At 32.0% G+C, this 17,307-nt stretch overlaps 1 protein-coding gene across 1 annotated transcript; it reads right to left on the bottom strand.

The window, feature by feature from the left end:
* Positions 1-1,279: 1,279 nt before the first annotated feature.
* On the bottom strand, positions 1,280-12,727 carry LOC110629054 (pentatricopeptide repeat-containing protein At1g76280). The gene is made up of 16 exons (XM_021775906.2): positions 12,423-12,727; positions 11,096-11,159; positions 10,926-11,017; positions 10,761-10,821; positions 10,550-10,607; positions 9,765-9,958; positions 7,918-8,025; positions 7,318-7,500; positions 6,563-7,072; positions 5,445-5,540; positions 5,144-5,317; positions 4,509-4,736; positions 2,687-2,830; positions 2,415-2,603; positions 2,025-2,144; positions 1,280-1,878 (listed from the first exon to the last, which is right to left on the bottom strand). The coding sequence occupies exons 3-16, from the start codon at positions 10,991-10,993 to the stop codon at positions 1,480-1,482; spliced, it is 2,532 nt and encodes an 843-aa protein (XP_021631598.1). The 5' UTR covers positions 10,994-11,017; positions 11,096-11,159; positions 12,423-12,727; the 3' UTR covers positions 1,280-1,479.
* Positions 12,728-17,307: the final 4,580 nt, after the last annotated feature.

Raw genomic sequence — 17,307 nt, 5'->3', positions numbered from 1 at the left:
TTGAGATTAAAGGGGTTATATAACTATTATTTCGTTTTGGGTTAAAATTTAGGCTAGATCCTAAATGAATGTATATTTATTGCACTGTCTTCTTTTAATACAACATTCGAAATAACATTATATCATTAAATGAGTTAAATTTTAATTTATTAGGTTCTGTTTATTTCCCAAAATTTTTATATTTTCTGACATTTGAAACATTAAAAAAATGGGGTACGAAATCAATTGAGCCGATAAGCTTAGCATCAGATCCCTTCACTTAACTTGGACAGTTTCATGCGTTTGCAAGTATTCTGCTAACAGATTACTGAGCTTCATGTACGGAGTTGAGTTTTTGTTAGGCTAGTGATAACTAGTAAATCGATAAGCTGGTAAGTTCTAAACCCATGGTGAGTGTAGGACGATAAGATTCACAATCCAGAATAGAGTTAATAGGTTGAAAAAATAAGGAAGGTAGAGTTTTTATAATGATATCCGTACAGAATACTGCAGTTGCAGTTGATATCCAAATCAGTCAATTATATTTTTAATAGAAACTTTTCAAAACCGTTCATTAAATTTTTAATACTTAACTAATTTAGATCATATTCTTTTCTGCTGCTTCGAAAACTCATCAACGCATTATTGTGATATCATTAGCCTTTTTACTCATCGTGATACCAAATCTCTCCCTTTTGTTGATGGTGATATGATTCCTAGCAGGAAGCTAGAGAAATACTAATTACTCTTTTTTTTTTTCTCATGGACTTTGAATTAATTGTTATAGATAATTGCAAATTGGGTGATGAGATTTATCTTTGGCACAAAGTCCTTTTTTTTTAATCATTTTTACATTTTCATTTAGTATTCTCTGTAATTTTCTTTTAATAAAAAAAACTGCTAGCATGCTTGTACCGATAAAATTGACACAGCTGAAAATTTGATTTAAAAAATTGATAAAACTGAAATTTTAATTATGAAATTATCGAACGCACGATTAATCCACCTTTGGAAGTATTGATTACATTAAGGTTTGGTGTTGTAACAATTAAAATAGAAACTTTAGCGTACGAAAAATTTTACAGAATTTTATTTATAATGATTATTTGTTCGGTCTGTGAACTTTTATAATTGAGTTTCATAAAATTAATTACAAGTAAAATACATTCTCATTACACATAATAACATCTGAAAAATCTTTTAGACTAATGGGTTGTTTGGATAAGGGGAAAATAAGGAAGGAAAATAATTGTTAAAATTATACTAAATATAAATTACCACCCCTCATCAAGATACTTCCTTGAAAAATCAAATCTTTTTTTTTTACCATAAACAAAATTGTAAACATTGCGATGCACAGATTCCAAAATTATTTGACAATGAAGCAGCTAAGCAGTATCACTGCTCATCGGACAAAATTGCAACCCTCACCAAGAACATAATTCCGGGAATTGCTAATGCGCCAAGTTGATCTGAATAAATATTCAGCGGCTAATAATATCAAATTAGGGAATCATAGTTAGCGGCAAGTCTTCTTGCCCATGAAGTTCCATTTGGTGACCAAGAAATTGGGAACCCCAAAATGGCACACCATCTTAAATTCAAGAGAGCAAAAGCTATATTCTCATCAGGCCCTCCTAAAAATTCAAGTATTCGAAGCTCAGATTCCTCATCTTCAGAAAGAATGTAAGCTTCCTCGAATTCAGCTTTCTTTTCTTCAAAAGCATGGTCCTCTCCACAAATCATCCGCATGCTCAAAACTTGCAATGCTTCCATGGCTGTGTTATAAAAGTGACGTCCCACATATGTAGAGAACACATATTGGCAAGTCGATGCGTCGGGTCTTATTTTCTCACGGTGCATCTGCTCGACAATAAGCTCAGTGACATCGATCCTCCCCTAGATTCCATTTCACACAAGGCAACACTCTGATTAAGATTTTACAACATTGAAATCCAGTTTTTTGAATTCATAGAAATTCCAGAAAAACTTTTGCTTTTGATGTGTGCAAGAGCGCGCTTGCAGGGAATTAGGAGATGAGGTACCTCGTCACAAGCTCTTTTGAGAATAGTATTATACAACAATACATCAGTCTGAATCCCTTCTGAGCTCCCTAGACCCAAAAGATTGAAGGCTTCACCAAAATTTCCATCATCCAACACATTCTGAAAGAAAAGAAACCTAGAAGTGAGAAAATTTCGCAATCCAAAGCCGAGTATGTGATTTGCAGGAGCTTGCAGTGAATTGCTGCAACTAACCAGAAGCTAATATATGGCACATACACCAGTAACTAACAGGTATAAACTTCCATTTTCTCACCTCTGAGAAAATGCACATCCCCCAGCAAAATTCTCAAGTTTGTTCCTTTTTTTCTTTAGTAAGTCATAAATTCAGATAGCACAAGACCCTCTGGATGAATTCAAATAGACAAATACCTTTATGAGAGCAGTATAAGTTGCTGCCTGCGGATAAAACCCATCACGCAACATCATGCAGAATAGAGCAGATGCAGATTTGTAACATTTGATAATGCTACAACAATCAATCATTATAGTATAAGTTGCAGCATTTAGGCAGAAACCACTCGATTTCATATTTTTGAATATTTCAATCGCCAAGTAACTCTGCATGTCAACCACAGATAGTTAGTACCCACAGCTAATGAAATAGTGACAACTATAAATAAGATACGAGGAAAATCACTCACTTCCTCAGCCTCAACAAGTGAATGTAACACGGTATTATAGATAGGTGTTCCCAAATAAGTATTGCTGCGGTAGAAAAGGTTTTCTGCCATGCGTAGATACTCCATAAGCTCTCTTATCATCCCTTCTGCTCCAAGAGCTTTCAGCTAAAGAGAACCAAAAGAGGTAAATACCAACACCATATTGAGGTCTTGAACCAAGACAACAATCAAACGGGAAAGGAACAATATTCTTAAAATACTCATTAACTCTTAATTGTCAAAAATAATCATAACGAGCTCTCCATAAAAAAAATACCAAAATTACATAGGTATTTATAGACTAATAACTAATCCTGCTGCTATGACTAGGAAAGCCAAAATAAAAAATACTAAATCAATCTAATTAGGAATATAAATCCAAACAGAAACCTAAGCTTCCTACTTGTAATATAAAATCTGAATGAAAAATCATAATTTTACAATTAACAATTAAAAAAAATCTTAAATTTAGTCTTCCTTAACTGCATCAGGTCCACAACAATGGAAAAAAAGGGCCAAATACATGTTTACATTTTTGTAATATTTGAAATTAATATATTGAATGCCTAAACTAAAATCAAAACCTATTGAATACTTGAACTTGTAAAAATCATAACAATCAAATACAAATTAGCCATGACATCTATAACTTGTCAAAAAAGTCAGAAACGATTCAATTAATTGCTTACTGTGCATTAAATTTTATTGACTATACTCTAAATTTTCATAAAATTTATTTTCAATAAAATGAGTAAATTTTATGAAAAAATAGAGCATAATCAGCGAAAATTAAAGTACATTCAGCAATAAATAAGACCATTTCTGAATTTTTTTACAAGTTATCAATGAGGTGGCTAATTTATATTTAATTATCATAGTTTTTATAAGTTCAGATATTCAATAGGTTCTATTTTTGTTCAAGTATTCATTGGATCTCAAATTGGTACAGGCCTATAAGTATGTATTCAACATATATATATATATATATATTTAGGGGAAGTGAGCATAAGGCAAGTGAAAATAGCGTGTATAGACAAGAACTTTGGAATAAAGTACAAGGTCCACAAAATTACAATGCAAGGGCCAAATAGTTTTAATTCATAACAACTAACTTTTAGTCCTGAACTATTTGAGGCTGACCATATGGATCCTTCTTCATCATTCAATTCTGTTTGAAACCAATTTTGCATCAATTTCAAAAATAGTTCTAATCCATAACTAGCCAAAATATCACCTTAATTTTTCAAATAGTCTGGTGAATGTTAAAGTAAACAATGCAATTATAAATAATCTACAAAGAAAATCCCAGACAGGATGACAGAAAACAAGCTTCCCAATTAGCTTTTTCTCCTGTGCTTATGGATAACCTCCACATCCAGTCACGACAGGCATTCCCAACAAATTGCATTTTCTATTCCACTAGATTTTGTGTCAATTAATTAGGTTAGAGATATCTATAGTCTATAGAAGCATCAGTAGTCTAAAGGCATCTAATACTGTTGCTAAACTATGTCATGCTTGATTTACATGTTATTCCATCAGTAATAACTTTTTGTTGTTAGTTAAATTGTGGCACGTCCCTCCAAAAGCAGCATCCAAGAGCTTCCCAAATGAGATGTAGCAGGATCCACTTAATCATCAACAATTTTTTTTTTTAAAAAGATCAGTTTTTTAATTTTATAGTGCATAACATTAATCTTCACGCCAAACAGATCTGACAGTAAAGCTGATACTTAAATAAGTTAGCTACTTAAGGTCAGTACCTACTAAGAACAAATCAAGAAATACATGACTTATGAGTTACCAAGTTCTTCATCGATAAATGGCTGTGTTGTACACTATATTTTGCCATATCCATCTCAATAGCTTTAATCCTTTTAGCAGAGTCTGCATGTGACAACATATCACCATCTTCATATGGAGCATTCACATTACCAAATAATGAAAATAACAGCTCATATGTCCAGATATCTGGTTTGATTTTTAGTTGCTTCATTTTAGCCCACATCCGAATGGCACGCTCTGGTTTCTCCTGCACGATTAATGAACAAAAATTTTATGCTGACTATGAAAACACACAATTCAAGTACTTCATTTGAAAATAATATTCCTGAAGAAAATTACAAGTTACATGGACCAATAAATTTTATAATATAAATCCATATGGCACAACAATTTAATAATGCAAACAATTGATAAAGAGATATGAAGATCAAGAGCAAGATTGTGTAGCCATACAGTCAGCATTCAACAACCCTTCAATTCAATGTTCACATTTTCTATTGACTTAGGTGGATTACAAGTACTCCTCTATAACATGTGTGTAAATTGCCTTGTCATATTTTCTTGTAGAATTTCTTACTTGAGAAAAACAGAGGCTAACAAGTAACAAGGAATGCCAATCTAGTTGAAGTACCAGATTTAAAGAAATTAACTCACCAGAGTATCACATGCTTCAAGAAATCTATTATAAGGATGTGGATCTTGATAATATGAAATTTGGTAGAGTAGTTTCTCTGCCAAATCAAGTTCTAAGGCTTGACAGCAAGCAATTGAAAGGGTCGCAAGAGTTGAGTTGTGTGGCTTCAAATTCTTCTCTTGCATTATTTCTAACTGTGAAAACATTGGGTGGAGAAGGTTATTTCATCCATGTAAAACATGAATGCAAAAGTTATTGGTGGAATGGGGAAATCATTATTAAAAATAATGACATAAGAACCCAATGAAAAAAAAGATTTACCACTTTTATGCCTTCACTTATACCTCTCCCAGAAATAACAGCTCTAATGAAGCCATCATACGTACGGCTAGAAGGTTGCACCCCAAGATTTTGCATCTACACAGTAATGGAAAAAACAAATTTAAATGAATGAGGCATAGAAATTTGGCTAAGGAAAATTTAAATAAAAAGAAAAAAAAAGAATATAACAAAAATGATAATTATAATTCATATTAATAATAACATAACTTAAAAATTACTATCTTAACTATTCAAGAGGTGAATAAACAACATAGAAGAAGTACCAAGACCTGCTAACAAGTGTTTCTGTAGAGTGTAAAAAGACAAATTCTCAATAGAACATGGAAAACTAGCTGACCATAGAAGAGCATAAAATATTGTTGTATTTAGGTTGCTTCAATTGTGATGATGGTCAGAAGTGAAAATTCCAGCACGACCAAGTCTTACAATTCTAGTAGAAAAAAGTGTTTTTTTTTTTTTTTTAATTCTGTTTTCTATAAATTTACAACAAAAACAAGCACAAGCAAGCATGTTCACGTTTCAGGAACCAGCGCTTCCAGTTCTTGCACTGGACCAGGGGACAGTTTGCACAAACCACCCGCTCGAAATGGTTCAATAGGTGGTTCAAAACCAGATGGTTCAAGATGGCTTGAAGGCAGTTTGGAAAAAAGAGTAAACGCACAAAACACAAGCAATAAATTAAACAATACATTACACAAGTAACATATGAAATCTGGCTATTAAAATAAAGCAAAAAGTTAAATAATTTGTCCTTTAAAAAATTATATCATATTATATTATATTACATTAAATTAAGAAAATTAACTTAAACACAATTAATTTAATAAAATAAATCAAACAAGTGAAAAGAGTAAATTAATTCTGAAAAGAAGGGCTTGAACTTTTTTTTTTAATTGAAAAGGCAGTTCAGAGTTTGAAAAATCCTGGAACTGAACCAAATTAGGGGCCCACGATCTCAGTCTGGTTCGAACAAGGTTCCGGTTTTGACCTTACAGTGGACATGCCTATGCACAAGAGGTGTACACAAGTAGAGGGAAAGGTATCATCACATCAAATGACTATCCCAGGAAATCTGTAAGGCTAAAACAATATCTGACCTGAATCATTAACTGCTCTGCTAATCTATAATTTTGGTTTTGTGCACATGCACGCATTACATTGCCAAAAGATGGCTTCAGAAGCTGCATGGCAGGCACGCATTTAGTTTTACCCAATCCAACTACTCCAGAACTTTCGACTTCTTTTCCGGTTGTAGAAACAGTACTCCATTCTATGCTCCTAATATAAGCATCCACTTTTAAGGGAACAAACTGTTCATCAAACTCCTCCATGTCAAATCTCTGCAAGCTTGATTCAAGATTTGGTATCGGAATGTCCAAGACTCGTGAAGAATATAACTTTCCTTCAGCATTGCTCATAATAGAAGTGTTTCCTCGAAGGGCCAAAACTACCATATATTGCAATGCTTGGTATGCAGAACTTAAATCTCTTAACCTTGTAAATGAACAAATAAACCTTTGCAAAGAAAAAATACTTGGACCATAGTATTTGATATAATCCTTCCAAATTTCATGGACAGCAGACAGGTTTTGGTTATAGACAGCAAGCTGCAAGAGAAACAGAAAAATTAGAATACAATCTGATGAAATTCGTTTGCAATACTCTGAATACTTCACAAACATTTCAGCTGAAACAACAGAACGAATAAAAACTAGTTAGAAGGCAAATTATCTTCATTCTATTAGCTTTCTTATTTATGCACCCTTTTTGGGGTGTAGTAAAAGGTGTTGGGTAGTAAGGGGAAATATGAGCTGAAACTAGCTTTTATGCGAGCCCAGTACTATTTACACACCTTCAGAAGCTCTGTATATGTAACTTCATTCTTCCGCATCATTTTGCGCTCCATCAAATCCAAACACTGATTAGCATGAACCATACTGCACAATTTTGAGCATGCTCCCAAGAAACTGTTATACACAGCAAGACTAGGAGTCATGCCATGTTTCTCTCCAATAAAATTAATCAGATTAAATGCCTGAACAAAGCACAAGAGAAACAGAAAAGAACACTTAATAATCATAATCAATCTCTTTATCTTCTCATCCTAAAGAAAAGGGAGTGACAAGTTTCCACACATTTTCAACAGTACTTCTACTACACCTTAACTGCATTTTTCATTACAAACATCATTCATATCAATCCCTCATAAAAAAAATAATTAAAAAAAAAAACTTCACTCTGATTATCAGAAAACCCCAGTCATCCCAGAAACAACAATCAGCCAACAATCGAGAATGGTGAGAAGATTACATCTCCAACATTCATAATTATTAATGAAAATTTTGTAAACTAGTAACAAGATGCGGGGCAAGAATAGTGACAATCTTTCCAATGCATAAAGACAATAATCACATCCAAAACACTCTCACAGAATAAATTCACATGCATATACCTCATTCAAATAACCCCCTTTACAAAGGGCTCGAGTCATGAACAGGCAGGATGTGTTATTGGGCGGAATCTGTTTTTCCTCCATTATGCTCCACGTCTCAATGGCAAACTGCAGCCAAAAGCAAGCTGATGTAACTATTGCAAGCATTGTTGCCAGAATTTTACGACTATCCTTGATTTGAATCTATTTCCCATCTTATTGATTCAAATCTATGGGATGAATCTTAAATGTACTTGAATCTTATGATTCTCTATTCGAATCCGCATCCTAGTAATCCAGAATCCATGAAGCAAATAGAAAATGTAATTGAATTGCGACCAGGTCAAATAATTGATAATAAAACAGATGAATCAATATGAATCGAGCGAGTCTTTGCTCAATTTAAGGGATTATTTTCAACTGGGTTGTTAGTTTAAGATTTCATTTTTGCTATGAAAAGTGCACATAAAACCTTTCCTTAGCTATTTTTCTTCCATCACCTATTCTTTTCCCTCTCAATTTTTTTTTCTTTTAGTTCATTTACTTCTCCAATTATAGTTGTTCTTCCATCACCTATTCTTTTCCCTCTCAATTTTTTTTTCTTTTAGTTCATTTACTTCTCCAATTATAGCTGTCAAGCTATGACATGTTAGATTAATTTATTTTAATATTTTAATGTAAGCTGCTAGCTTATTTTTATTATTTAATTATTTGATAATATTTAAATAAGAGTTTTAGCACATACATAATGATAATCATTGTATCCAATTCAATGAGAGTTCCTAATTTATAATATAAAACTATATAACATAATCATAATAATATATTATTCTATTACAGAACATATTTTTAACTCGATAAATAATAATTCTATATTTATTAAAATATGTCATTATGATAGTTTTACGCTTACTTTTTAGACATATACTATTTTTAATTAATTTTTAAAAAATTTTATCCAATTCTACGATTCAATTAGATTTGATTCCCAATTTACAAAATAAAGATTTTGATTCTCGATTTGACAACTATTATTGCAAGTAAAATGGATTCAAATTTTAAAAAAAAATTCAAACATTTGATCCAATCGGAATTGTTCTGGTATGTGGGAGTGGTAGTTTTAAGATGCTGTCTCATTTTCTCTCAAATTCCTACCAAAACTTCCTATCTTTCTATGAATCTTTCACTTCTTCTCTCTTGAGCTAAGATCATCAATTATCTCTCTAGTTCTACACAATTTATATCTTGCGTAATTTGAGTTACTTATTTTTATTTTTGCTTATTTGTTGAAGAAATTAAATATGATGCTATTTTTTTGTTCAATTTATAGTATGAAGCATTATTATTTTGTATCCACATAGTTATTTTAGCTTCAAATCAATTAATGCCAATAATGTCAAAAAATGATGGATTTAATTTTTTAATTGAAATATTCATGCTTATTATTTGGGTGTATATCTTAGTTTTACTCATATTAATATTTATTCATTTCATGAATATAACAAATTTTTCAAAACAATTAACATAACAACAGGCCATTACTGTTGCATTATAAAAATTACAGTCTTGTTTCTGTTAACTATGACCACAACAGCAATTTAAATCCACAGCAACCCCAACTTGAAACAAAACACGTGCAACAACTCCCAAATTGCTTAAATGACATATATATTTAGGCCTAGTGGTATTAAAATCCAAACATTTTGTCCTTTTGCAATCTAAACCAAAAAATTTCAATTTTGGCACAATGATCCAGTTTTTCAATCTAATGAATTAAAATATATATGTTATATATGGGCAACATAAATAAGAAAAAATGATGAAGAAGGAAATGTTAGATAAACTAATTTCCCAGGTGATTAGATTACCAATGGATCAGGTGATCTTGCACAGTATTTAAAAATATCAACAAAGTCGGCAGCTCTTAGTGACTTGTTAGCATGTCCGAGATCTGAAAGCAGCTTGGATGCTCTGCCTCTATCACCCAGGTAAAGCGCATCAACAATTTGCTTCTGAATTGAAGTTTTAGTTAATTCTTCTCCATATCCCAAAAAATCACCTCCTGCATTTCAGATCATGCAGTACTAAATATCATTAAAAAAAATATTTACATGATTCTTAGCATCTTCTTTAAGTACTTATAAGCACATGCATACAAGAGTGCACTAAGACACATTGATTGACAAGTATAAGCAGTCAGACATTTATTCAGATCTACATCACCAAACCCCAAACTGGTGGAAGATGGATTTTTTTTTTTTTTTGGTGGGGGGGGGGGGGTGGAGGATGGGGAAGAATGTAGTTGAACATACCAATAGAAAAATATATAAAAAGACCAGGATAATATATCTCTAATGATACAGTATACATCCAAATACCGAGTTGACAGCAAAATGGTAAAGTCCATCAAATTCTAGTTCCAGATACGAAAACAGCTAGATGCTGAAAGAAATTTTTTTTAGCTTGTAAAAAATATTTCCAAAGACCAATTAAATATAACACTTGCACATTAAAATTACTTTGTAATTTTTTAAGCACATGGATTGGTGGGTGGGTGGGTGCGGGTGTGGGTTGTGTGTATATATTCGTGTGTATAATTAACATAAAAAGCAATATGCAATGCATCCCAGGTAGAAGGTTTGCATGTTATTACCAACTGAAATAGCAATACTTCGACAGAATCCCAGATCACCAGCTACATTTCTATCCCCCTGTGACCACATAATTGTTACACAGTAAACAATGTTGTCAGTAACTGTTCAAACATCACTAGAAGTCAAAACTGTGAACCACTAACTGTTTTGCAATTAACAAGGAGATAACTAGACATTTTAAAATATAAACCAAGAAGTACAAGCCCATACATGTTTACATGACTTTGATTTATTACACAAGTTTGCAATTGACCAGAGAGGAACTCTTCCCCTGGAAAATCAAATGAAGAGAAGCTAACATTAGAACTTGAAAAGTTGTGATAGTCCCATTGCATTATTCACTATTGATGCGAATGTCCAGATTTTAATACTTACAGAGGTCTATGCATGCTTTGAGAAATTTGTTCAAGAAGCCTGAGCTCAGTGAGACCAATAAACAACATTGTTCTCTGGATGAAACATTTAGACTGAAACGGATAGATGTCAGAACCGGCCCAGTTTAGATGAGGCAAAGGAGCACCATCTATATCAGGTAAGACATGTACCACATAATGGCTGGGCAATGGTCAATCAAGTAAAATGTCAACTTCTTGAACATCCTCCCCTAAGCTGCACAACAGAGGAACAGCCACATAAACCATATAACTGTAGGAAATTTGAAATTTCTACAACACTGGGACAGATATTTCCATCAATTCATATCACTAGGCTAATGATTCATATATATATACACACACATACATATGTAGGCTTCTTCATATTTTAAATTGCATTTCTTGTACAGAGACATAAAAGGAGCAAACACACTTGTGGATCCAAATGGTCATTTAAAATTGGCAGACTTTGGGATGGCAAAACATGCAAGCATAGAGAAAATCATTTGCACTTTAAATGAGATTTACAGATAAAACAGTTGCAACCTTGTTGTGGATATTTGTGAGCCTTGAATATACTGTATTCGAAATAGCTAGGGATGTAAAAGGGTAGGGTACCCGCAAAATTGAGGGTACCCAAATTCGAACCCGATTCCCAAATCTGTCTCAAATCCGTTTAGTATTTTAATTTTACCACCCATATCCGTTCCAAATCCATTTAACAATACCCGCATAATACTCATTCCCGTTCCAGGGACTATATATAACCACAAGAACAAATAACATATAGTAACTTAATCAACAAATAAATTTATTTAAGTCAATACATAACCACAAACTAAAATAATCACACCAGTTCACCTAGTTAATTCTAAACCATGCTAAAATTATAATTCAACCAGCATTAAAAGAAAGGGATAAAAGCTTTATCAAAGAACTAATAAATATGAACTAAAGCACGTGGAAAGACATAAAAAAATTTCAATGCAGACTAATCTATAGCAGCATTTTCTACCTTGATGGTGCATGCCACTATTTTCTTCTATTCTTGTAAGGTTGTGCTATTAAACAATATAATTGGTGCCTAATCTTGGTTATTGGTAAAACAGATAAAATCATTGATCCATCCATGGAAGGAATGCCTCCATCTATGAATAAGGCATATACAAAATTTGATGATTCAGATGAATATTCTGGTGCTTCTAGTGAGGTGATAGAGACAGAACCAGATGGGACTGAAGTCTGGTCACCCAATTTTATCACAGAAGGTAATAGAAATTCTATGATAAATGGCAAATTTACAATGACAATATTTCATACAACAAAACAAAAAATCTTGATGATTACCTAAAAAATCTTTAACAGCAACTAAAAATTTTTTAAAAGTAACTAAATAATCAGATTAATAGTCCATATTCTAAAGATCTTTAATAGCAACTAAAAAATCTTAAACAACATGCACTTAAAAAATCTTTATCATCAAAATCTGATTACAAACCTGAAGAGAGTTACAGTCAAATCTTGATTACTAGAATAACCGATTCAACGAAAGAAAGAAAAACCGACTGAGGAGAGAGTGAAAGGGGTTGTCGCCGACTGGAGAGAGGGAAAGGAGTTGTCGCCAACTGGGGAGAGAAAAGGAGATGTCGCTGACTGGGGAGAGGGAAGAGTTGTCGTCGACTGAGGAGAGAAAAGGCGACGCCGACTCCGACTGGGAGAGGGAAGGGTTGTCGCCGACTGGGCTGGGAAGTGGGAAGCGAATTTGGGACTTTGGGTGGTTTTGTTAGTATAGACATAATTTTTTTTAGCTCTATGGAAAAAGAAAAATCAGAACTTTATCATTTTTTATATAATACTTTCACTTTGTCTTAATTTCAGTCACTTTGCATAATTAATTTTGATTAAAAAATTTTTAATTATGTAAAATAATTTTTTTAAATTTTATTAAATAAAACATTTAAATATTTATATTTATATTTAAAATTTTAAATAATGAAATAAAGCCTTTTCATTATAATAAAAAATATTAAATTAAATTTAAAATTAATAATAAATTATAATATAATTCCTAAAATTTTTATATTAATAAATATATAATTTTTTAATTTAAAATTTATATTGAAAATATATTTTTATTTTATATTTATCATATATAATATTAAATAAATTTTTATTATAAATAAATTTTTATTATATAAAAATCACATATAAATATTATATATTAAAATATTTTATTAAAAATTTATACTCATTATTATAAATTATGTATATATTTTTAATATATAAAAATTATATTTTATATTAATATTATTAAATCAAATGAAATATTATATATTAATTTTGAGTATATAAAATTACTCTTTTATAATTTTTATAAAAGTTTAAATATATTAATCATATTTATTTTAAATTATTTGAGATATTTAATATTTTTATTTTATTCACGTATTTAATAAGTAATCTTGTGATATATATTTTATATTATAATTATTTACATTTTAAATTTCTATTAAACTAGCGTGTATAAAATAAGAATCAAAAGTAAATAATAAGATTAATAAAAAATACATTATGGAAATAAAAATATATATTTAAAAATTATTTTATTAGTCAAATAAAATTTTAAAGATTATATTTGTAATACCCGGCTAGAATCCGGTATCGGATTTCTACTTTCCGGTGGGATCCAGGATGTCGGAATCCTCTAGAAGGGTAAGATTTATGTTTTTCTAAAGTATTTTAGTATGCTATATAGTTTTAAAGTTAAAAGGAAATGAGTTTTTGAGATAAAAGAACCAAGGCAGAAAAGTCAAGTTCGGCAGCCGAAGGTGATGTTCGGCAGCCGAACGTGATGTTCGGCAGCCGAACATGCATGACTTTTGGTTTCACGTTAGGCCGTCGAAGGTGGTCTGGCCAGCCACCTATAAAAGGCCCTCAGTCGGCAAATGGATAAGGATTGAGTTCATTTGCATAGGCCGAGGTGAGACCATGCTTTTCCTTGAATCTTCTTCATGTTTTCATCAAATCTTGCAAATGTTTGATTGGTTTTTATGTTATTTTGAAGGTTTTGAGCTAAAAACATAAGTTTTGAAGTTTGGAGAGGTTTGAAGGAGAGTTGCTCCATATCTCCACATTAGGATCGGTCATCTTCTTGGTGTCAAGAGGTAAGTGAAGATCCTGAGCTTCTTTTCATGTTTTTGTGGAGGTTTTATGGAGTTTAAGGGTAGAGTTGCATGAATAGGGCAAAACGTGTGTTTTTGGTGTTTTTGTGATGAAAGTATGTATATGTGTGTTGTGTTATGTTTGAGTTGGGGTTTTAGGTAGTTTTTGACCCCTTTGTGCATATACGTGAGTATATGGATGTAGAGGAATTGTGGTGTTTGAGTTTGGTTGAGATTGGTGTGTTTTGGCGTGAGGCAGAGCAAGGTTCTGCCTTGCTAATGAACCCAGCTTCGGCCGCCGAAGAGTGGTTCGGCCGCCGAATGTGCTGAGGAGGTGGCTTCGGTTGCCTAAGCTTGCCCCCGAGAGTTTGGACTTTCAGCTCTGGAGGGGAGTTTCGGTCGCCGAAGGTACCACCGAAGGTTATGGACTTTCGTCTCTGGAGTGCCTTTCAGCCCCCGAAACTTGTCCCCGAAAGGGTTCGGCTGCCGAAAGTAGAGATTCGGCCGCCGAAGGTGCATGTGTAACAACCCGGCCCTTTCACCGGTACTGTTACCGTTCACGGCCCAGGGCTATCCCTCGCCTGGCCTCGTGCCACCTCGGGCTTTCCACTGGCGTCGTGAACAGCTCTTAACATCCATTCACCCTCACGGGTTCCTGGCAGGATTTGTCCCCTTGGGTTCTCGTATCGCATCCTTCCCCAAGTGGATTTGGCCCAAATTTCCCTTTGGAAATTAGGTCGTCTCCCCCACTACTCGAACCCTTGACCTCCTACTTTAAGGGAATAGTCTGGTGAGAGTGAGTACCAATTGTTCCATTTCGGCTCTGGAGAGGACTTTCGGCCGCCGAACCTGCCGCTGAAAGTGCCCTGTCCAGCCTTCCTTTGCATGCTTTGTCTGATTGTTTTAGGGTATTTAAGGGGAGTCTTGAGGAGTTTTAGAAAGTTGTTCTTGAGCTAGTTTGGTCCCTCATTTGAGTCCATCTGTGTAGGCATAGACCAGAGGAACCAAAGAGAGCAGCAGTGAGTACTGCTTCAGAGTTTGCAGAATCAGTCCAGAGATAGCCAGAGGTGAGTGGAACTCAATTTAATTCTTTTAATTGAGAAAATAATGCTTTTAGCATCTTTCATACATCATGAGTATGTACTAGGTTGATTGCATTAGAAATCACGAATATGTTGCATTGCATACGTACTTGTTGATGTGGGTGGATGCTGAATGATCCAAATAGTTCCTGAGAAAGACCAGGTGCCCATTCTACGCCCTGGCAGGTATAGAAAAGACCAGGTGCCCAGTCTACGCCCTGACACAATGGTAAGTACAGGTGTTATATACACATATAGATATACATGACAGGAAGACCAGGTGCCCATTCTACGCCCTGGCACGGAAGTGATACTGGGACTATTGTGGTGACAGGTTTACCCTTGATGTGAATTGTCTGTGATATGATGCATTCCATAAGAGCATGTGTTAATGACCTGTTTTACTGTTCTACTCACTGGGCTATAGAGCTCATCCCACTCCCTTAACCCCAGTCTTGCAGGTTCAGTATACAGGGAAAGTTCAGTAGGGTACAGGAAGAGAAAAGAGTTTTGTAATAGTATAGTGTGGACATGTAATATTAAAGAGATGTAATAGTTGTGTTTTAAGTTAACGTTGTGCTTGACTTATTTGTACTGTAAATCTTTTGTGTACATAGTCTGTTTATGTCACTGTTTTATGAGCAGGTGAAAAACCAAGCTTAACAGGTATGAGTTAACCCATCTGGAGCAAGCTCTAGTCAGGGAGTTCTATAGTATAGAGATAGTGCATGCACAGGTTGAGCCTTGATCCAGAAAAAAGTTTTTATTTTCACAGAAAATTTATGATCATGTATGAGATTTACAGGTATACAGAGAGTATAACAGGCTTGCTACGGGTTCTGGCGGCCTTAAGCCGACCTGAATCCTAGCGCCGGTGGCGATCCGATTTTCGGGTCGTTATAATATTATAAATTATTATTAATTTTTTGTATTTAATTTAATTTTTTAAGTATAATTATGACAAATAAAAAATGAATTTTATTTTTTAAAATTTAAAATTTTATATATAAATATAAATTAATTTAAATGTTTATATTTTTTATTTAATATAATATTAAACATTTTTTTATTAAAATTAATTAAGATAAAATGATAAAATTGAAACAAATATGAAAAGATTAGCTTTATTATTTAAAATTTTAAAGTTACGATAAAAAAGTAAAATGTGGTAAAAAGTGGTCAGGGTGTGAATTTTTTTGTGCAATAGGCTTTTTTAAATATTAATTATTAAAATAATCATTTATAATTTAAATTGCTGATTTGATAATCAGAAGTTTACAACTTAGTGTATATAAATATTAAATATATATATATCTTAAAAATAATTATTTGATAAAAATAAAAATACTAATTAATTTTAATACTTATAAATTAAAAGTAATTATTATCATTAGTTGTAATTCAAATATTAAACATAATCAATATATGCTTATAGTTAGAGAACATATAATTAAATATACATTATTGTCATTTATTAAAGAGTTAAGCAATAGTTTATCATTGTTATTAGTCATAATTTAAATATTAAACATAATAGATATATATTAAAATTGTAGGTAAGCATCTATTAGAGAATATAATTAAATATACATTATTGTCGTCTATTAAAATGTCAATTGATAGTCATTTGTTGATTATATATATATATATATTTGTTAATTAACCTAAATATATAAATTAAGTAATATTCTCATATAAATTAAGATTAATTATTATTATTAGTTATAATTTAAATATTAAGTTTGACATCTATTAGAAAATATAATTAAATATATATTATTGCCATCTATTAAATCTTGAAGAGTTAAGTCAAAAGTCATTTGTTGATTATATATATATATATATATATATATTATTTATTAATTTATTAATTAACCTAAACATATAAATTAAGTGTATATCTATTTAGTATTTATAAATTAAAATTAATTATTATTATTATTTAAAATTTAAATATTAAACATAATAAATATATATTAAAGTCGTAGTTAGACATCTATTAATATATGTTATCATAATTTATTAGAGAGTTAGTCTTATAATCTACTCATAATAATTAATTAATTATTATAATATAATTAAATAACTTTGTATAAATTATATTTTAACCTCTAAATTATATCATAATTAACAGATCAAT

Source organism: Manihot esculenta, chromosome 1 (genome assembly GCF_001659605.2).
Source record: "Manihot esculenta cultivar AM560-2 chromosome 1, M.esculenta_v8, whole genome shotgun sequence".
Lineage (NCBI taxonomy): Eukaryota > Viridiplantae > Streptophyta > Magnoliopsida > Malpighiales > Euphorbiaceae > Manihot > Manihot esculenta.
This window is presented reverse-complemented; position numbering and strand designations above follow the sequence as displayed.